This window comes from Homarus americanus, unplaced genomic scaffold (genome assembly GCF_018991925.1).
Source record: "Homarus americanus isolate GMGI-L3 unplaced genomic scaffold, GMGI_Hamer_2.0 scaffold6317, whole genome shotgun sequence".
NCBI lineage: Eukaryota > Metazoa > Arthropoda > Malacostraca > Decapoda > Nephropidae > Homarus > Homarus americanus.
The window spans coordinates 9,324,146-9,331,418 of record NW_024730668.1 but is presented as its reverse complement, the minus strand read 5'-3'; the positions used below and the strand labels follow the sequence as shown (position 1 = coordinate 9,331,418).

The following is a 7,273-nucleotide window of genomic DNA, read 5'->3' as shown; positions in this document are numbered from 1 at the left end:
ATTTTTACCAATCTCTCACTTTTTGTACACTCAGTGTATCGATACCACCTGGTCCACTCTTTGAAGTATAAAATGAGCGATGTTAAGTTTTGTTTTGTCAGAGTCCCGTTTAACCCCTCAGCCTCATTCTGGTAGATTAATACTTGCATATGCCCTTGACCTAATTTGTGGAATTTTTTTAGGGATCATATTCTAGATTTTTATCATATGCCATTTTTTACAAACTGTCAGTTACATTTTTAATGGTGTATTGGTATGTATTTTCAGGTTCATGCTGACATCATTGTTCCAAGAGGTGGAGAAAATGAAGTTGCTATTAACCTTATTGCTCAGAACGTTATGACACAGCTTCAACAGGTAAGGAAGTATGATAAAGTGTGCTTACCTAGTTGTACAATTAATACGGTGTTGCGACTGAGTGGATACAGCACTTACCTCCTATTCTTGGGATTGCTGGTTCACATGTAATTTAGAATTGATTGAGAGGTTGCTTTTACAGCAAGCTTGTACAACATAGGGCTTAACAGAGGTTTCTGTCTGGCCTGCTAGCCTATAGGCTTGCGGACACTTCTGTTTTATTGTTTTATTCTGTGACAAAACACCCAATTTTTGTCAGGACCTGTCATATGTAACCAGGACCTGTCATATGTAACCAGGATCTGCTATAGGTAACCAGGACCTGTCATATGTAATAGTCTACCTGTCAAAGCCAGAAAAAGTGTTTGGATTCCCCCTCCGTTAGAACAATACACACAACTTTTTTTTTTAAATGGTTGTAATATAATGTAAGAATTAAGAAAATTATGGATTTGGGTAATTTTTTCACCGGCAGGACTATTTTCTGTGACCATTTGTGTGACTGTCCATAGCGACATTAGTGACTCGCTAATAGAAGCATTTCATCTGCATATGATAGATAAAACATCCATTTTTTATAACAGATGAAGACAACTAAAAGAGAAAACATTTGTGATTTTCACAGAATTATACTTGTAAAAAGGAAACCATAGATATTGCCATTTTTTATACGCTATTCTGTAAATTTACACATTAGAAACTACTGTATTTTTTTTTGACTGCACTTATCATTAGGGATATTTTAAACTTTTTTAAAACAGGTTGTTCATTCAGAGGGGTATATTCCAATGCTAGTGGAGACACATGATTAATAAATATGATAGTATATGAAATTTCATTTTTGGTGATTGTCTAGTTGAATGACGTTACCAGACCTGAAGACTATGCCTCTTATCCAAGATCAATACTGTAATGGTGTTTTCTTTCCAATTACAGACAGGTGTGGAGAATGCAACAATTTAAGATCTATTTAAGGTTTAATTTAGTTATTAGTTATCTGACAGTTAATATCAGAAAAGATGCTGAAAAAGATCCTGCACATCCTCAAAGATGATCAACTTGGAGTTAACATAGTCACAGTCGTTTTTAACTGATATGATAAGCCAAACTCATCAAGTAAGTGGCTCACTATTGTCCCAAATTACTGTCTTTTCTTGAAAGAACCTGCCAACAAAGCTGCCCTTGCTGCCTTTATCAGTGATTCTGTCATCACCAAGGCCATGTCTCAGGTTAGATTGGGTAAATCCAACATTCTTGCAGGGAGCTTTGCCAATGCAGAGACAATGAAGTGTGTGAGGAGGTCTGGTGAGGCCCTGCTTTAACATCTTTTCTCTACACATGAAGAATCAGACACTTGTATTGTGCTGCAAGCCATTGACTTTGCAAAACCCCATCACAGGACTGGGGTGCATTACTACAGCAAGGGGCTTCTCTTTCCTTAAGTATATTATGCATGTGGGGCACTTGGGGAAAATCCATTGCAAGAAAGCAGAACTACATACCTGTTAATACTCTTGTGAAATAGCTTGGCAAATGAGTGTCATTGTGCCTCTCTGCTGTACTTGCCCTCATTGGTTGTAACAATACCACTGCATTCTTCAAGATTGGGAAATGTACTGCATTCAAAACTCTGACAAAGCACATAGACATGGTGTCAGAGCTCTCCATCTTTGGTTTATCACTGTCACTGTCACCAACCACTCCGTATAGTGTTGGAAAATTTTTTGTGCTCCTGCTGTATGGACCAAAAGGAAACCAGTGCAACATGCTAGAAGTACTGAGATTACAGTATAATCACTGTATCATAATAATTTCTTCATTTTTTTTTCACACTGTATGAAAGACTGTGTGTGTCCATGTAACAGTAAAAAAAAAAAAGGAAGAAAATTACTGTACATTCATCTCCCCCGACTCTGTGATGAGTTCACACATATAAGAAATGTTTTTGTCAAGTCTCCATACATAGGCAAAATGATCACTTTATTATACAATCACTTGTAAGTCACAAAATATGCTCTATGTGGGCACCATTACATTTCAGCAAGATGGGGCGTCCCCCCCATTTGCTGGAATTCTTACAATTTGGTGATCATTTTGAATATAAACATCATAGATTTTGCATTAGACATACAAAATTTAGATATAATGTTTACTCTGAGTATATATGTTATCTTTTGTGCAAAATATATGACATTTATATTCAAAATATTCCTGGTCTTACAAGGAATCCAGCAATGTCAATTGTATTATCCTAACTTTAGTTTGAGGTATTATTTATTAAAATTTAGTGGTTTTCCCCCAAAAATTTCTCAGAGGGAAGAGCCAGTGAGTGTAGTGTGAGAAGAGCGGGAGGGAGTTGAGGCCATTATTTGAATGGACATTAACTTGGCGACTGTATTTCTCTATTTCTCTTAAGTATTAATTGTGTGCATGTACCATCATAAAATTAAGATGTTATTTTTACTAGAACATAGGTATTGTGTCCGAAAAAGTGGAGCTTGGGGGTCGGGCCAGTTTCTATTGGAGTTAATCCCATATGTTCTGTTGTTCACTTAGCGGTACCCTGTGGGTTTTATTGACCGCGTTAAGCGGGGTACTACTCTATATATATATATATATATATATATATATATATATATATATATATATATATATATATATATATATATATATATATATATATATATATATATATATATATATATATATATATATATATATATTGGCATGTCAGTTTTATGCCATTACTTATATTACAGGTATGTACATATATCACAACATTAGTAAAGTTTAAGCTGAAACTGCTCTTAAATATTTTTTCCTTTTTTAATAAATATTTATTTAGGAACTAAGTTTTACAGGGTTAGTATGAAATAATAACATAGTACAGGTTGTACCTCTCTAGTCCGGCATTCTGTGGTCCGGAAACTCCTGTGGTCCGGAACGATTTTAGTTTGTCCAATAGGTAGATAGGCAGCTTCTTTTTTTTCTTTTTTCTTTTTTTCTGAATTATTATTATAATTATTATTATTACAGGAGTATTAAAGTTTTGCCCCTCAGGCCCCAATGTGGGTCAGTGACCTATGCCCAGGTGGGCTAATCCCCATAAAAAAAAAACCAACAAAGCCGCGGGAAATTAAGGTTTGTTTACATCCGGCAGCTCTCTCTCTCTCTCTCTCTCTCTCTCTCTCTCTCTCTCTCTCTCTCTCCTTGTCTATACATTTAACCCTTCAATATATATGAGCAGTAAATAAATGTTGCTTTCATATTCTTATGTAGAGTAATGACGATATATTTTCACATGTGCGCACTTACATACGAGCAGTCTCACTTTTTTTTTACCATTAATGGTTAGCTACTTATATTGTTCCATTTATTAACATTAAATAACATTACAGGTACTTCAAGCAACCATATTCATTTTTTACATTAATTTTATTACAGCTAAACTCAGGGTCTTATTTTCTTCAGTTTTATATGTAGAACTAATCAGTCACTGGTTTCGTAAGCTTTAACATAAACAATGCCGGCAGCCGTCTCGTCTCCTCTAATATTCCACGTATTATTAATAAATTGTATTGTTAATTTTGCACACACGTACATTAATTCAATAAAAGCAAATTCAGAAACATTAATTAAAATATATATGAACAGTAAATAAGTGTTGCTTTCATATTCTTATGTAAAGTAATGATGATATGTTTTCACGTGTGCGCCTGCGCACTTACATATGCGATCTCTCTTTTTTCTTTACCATTATCGTTAGCTACTTCTATTGTTCCATTTATTAACATTAAATAACATTACTTAAAACAACCATATTAATTTTACTACAGCTACAACCAAGGTCTTATTTTCTTCAGTTTTATATGTAGAACCAGTCAGTCACTGGTTTTGTAATCAACGAATACAATGCTGTGTCATTTCCTCGTGTGTTTTAATATTCTACGTATTATTAATTAATTGTATTGCTCATTTTGCATACATAAACATTAATTCAATAAAAAAGACATTCAGTAATAAACAATAATGAATCTTTTGTACATAAGAGAAATGACGCTGTTTACACGATTATGCACGTCGTCTGCACGTTGGCGGGCCGTTCAAACCCGTCGAAATTCAAGTTTCCGCCGTCAAAATTATTATTTATTTATTTTTTTGTGTGTTCCAATAAAATACGTTAAGAATTAAAAACTCGCGAAATTTGAGAAGCTACTATACGACATTTAACCCTTCAATATGTCTTCAAAGAGACCATGATGCAGAGAAAGTGGTGCTAGTGCTTCCAGGCATAAGCACAAGTAACTATCTATCCAGGAAAAGGGTGAATTTCCATGGTCCGGCAATTTCCATGGTCCGGCACCGGTCAGGTCCCGAGGTTGCCGGACTAGAGAGGTACAACCTGTATACTGTATATATACATATATATATATACAGTCGACCCTCATTAAAACGGACTAATAGAGGGGGAAGGGTGTCCGTTTTAGCCGATTGTCCGAATTAACCGATTTAGGGGTTAATATTGCATTATACAGGTATGTGTATGTTTATTTGAGTGCCCCGTCATAGGAGTCCGTTTTCTCTCACTTCAGCACTCCTGACTCGTCCGTTTTCTCTTAATCTTAGAGTGCACCAGAGACTGTTATACCTTAGTAGTGACACAGAATTTGATATTGCAACTGGGGTTGCAATTGTTAAGGCAACTTAGGTATGTCTGATTACAGATGGAATATTCAATATCCATTGTGAGTGATGTTTAAAGCTTCAACTGTCTTTATGGTTGGTAAAACTTGTCAAGTCTGTCAGTCTGAATGGCATGCGTGAGGCCTTGTGTTTGTACAACCGCTAAATATATAAATATATAATGTTATGATAATTATCAGAAACACATAGGCATAACGAGGTTTATTACAAAGTGATGAAAAGGATACTGTACAGTGGCTAGTCCACAAAACATGTAGCCGTGTCTCTTTATTTGAGTGCCCCGTCATAGGAGTCCGTTTTCTCTCACTTCAGCACTCCTGAGTTGTCCGTTTTCTCTTAATCTTAGAGTGCACTAGGGACTTTGTTATTTCGTAGTAGTGACACAGAATTTGAAATTGCAACCCCAATTGCAACTGGGACAATCCCAGAACCAGAAATTTGATATGGACAGTTCAGATTCGTCCGATTTATCCGAAATCCGGATTAAAGGGGTTCGAATTAACGAGGGTCGACTGTGTGTGTGTGTGTGTGTGTGTGAATATATATATATATATATATATATATATATATATATATATATATATATATATATATATATATATATATATATATATATATATATATTTTAGAATCGCAGTCATGTACTGAATATTCTATGTACCGTATATCACGGCCTATAAGACGAAATTTGAACATTAAAAAAATCTGCCCAAAGTTAGGGGATCGTCTAAACCACCAAGTTTAAAATTCTTACCTCTTAAATATTGTGGTTTAGTTTGTCAAGAGTGGTGATGAAAACATCGTAAGCCACTCACAAGGTCTTACCACTAATTATTTTATACTGAAACTTACGTTTGGCAAGCTGGATTCAAATTAAGATTACCGGTATATTAAAATAATAAAAATGTATTATAAACCTGTCTAACATACCGTAAAAGAGATTTATACCCCTGTAATAAACACAGCTATCATCACACACCCCTTCCCACGCCCCCCCCCCCCATTTGCCAGTGAGGAGACAAGAAAGGGAAAGTGACCGCGAGATTAGGCTATTTTTAGCCGTGGAGGTGGTCAGTAATGCATACCGGTATCGGTATATTTACTCATAATAATATTTATCTCCTATAAATAATTGATTTAAATTTTATTTTTTTCCAAAGAATATTCAGTAAATGAGTGCATTAATTCTTGAAACTATCGACGGTTAATTACAGACGCTCAAGTGACGTCACTAGTGTTTACACTACACCAGCTGGTAATATTTGATGCCATTACTTGAAGTGAATTGGCCTTATTTTAAGTAACTAACTATAAATAAATACAAAAATTAAAAAAAAAGATCAAAACTGAGAAATAATATACTGTATGTATGTTGTGTTGTCAAAGTAAGAGGAACAATTGTGTAAGTACGTAATATTTTTTCACTCAAATCCTAATGAAACACTACTGGAGAACATTCCTTTGTCGTAAAACAGTTTATAAATTAAAGAAAATAATTACAGTGTGTTTAATATATTACAGTATATTATAAATAAATAAATAAAACAAATAATTCGGTAAATCTATTTAAAGTAAATGGAAAATAAGCAAACGTGTTATTTACCAAGACCCTTCCGTCTGGCTCAGGGTGAGATGGAGGGGAGATAACAAAGCTATTTATAGCCCATCAGAAGTGACCAGTACCCTAATGCACCATAAATGATTCATTGAACATTCATTTTTTGTACATAGTATATTCAGTATATATATATATATATATATATATATATATATATATATATATATATATATATATATATATATATATATATATATATATATATATATATATATATATATATATATATATATATATATTTGTGTAATAAATGTATGTAGTAAGTACATACTGGTAACCTTTTTCACTCAAATCCTAATGAAACACCACAATTAGAATACGTTGGTTGCTGTTGAACCACATGTTGTATAAATAGTCACACCACCGAGACGAGGGAACACTCCCAACACGCTTCAGTGACGTCACTAGTGTTTACACTACACCAGCGGGTATAATTTGATGACATTACTTGAAGTGAATTGGCCTTATTTTAAAAAATCAAGGATGGTTGGTAAAGGACTACTGAGTCAGTGGGTAAGTGTCACATTTGGGGTACTGGTCTTATACAGCAAATAGAGCTCAAAAGCTACTTTTTAAATGGAAATTTGGGGGGGG

The 7,273-nt window shown here is 34.3% G+C and overlaps 1 protein-coding gene across 4 annotated transcripts in view; it reads left to right on the top strand.

The window, feature by feature from the left end:
* Nucleotides 1-267: 267 nt before the first annotated feature.
* Nucleotides 268-7,273, top strand: part of LOC121867227 (uridine-cytidine kinase-like 1) — a gene marked incomplete at its 5' end in the record, with an annotated part of 107,912 nt that continues 100,906 nt past the window's right edge. For all 4 annotated transcript variants that reach the window (XM_042367075.1, XM_042367076.1, XM_042367074.1 and 1 more), the window contains 1 exon segment: nt 268-357. In XM_042367075.1, the coding sequence (XP_042223009.1) occupies nt 268-357 (90 nt within the window).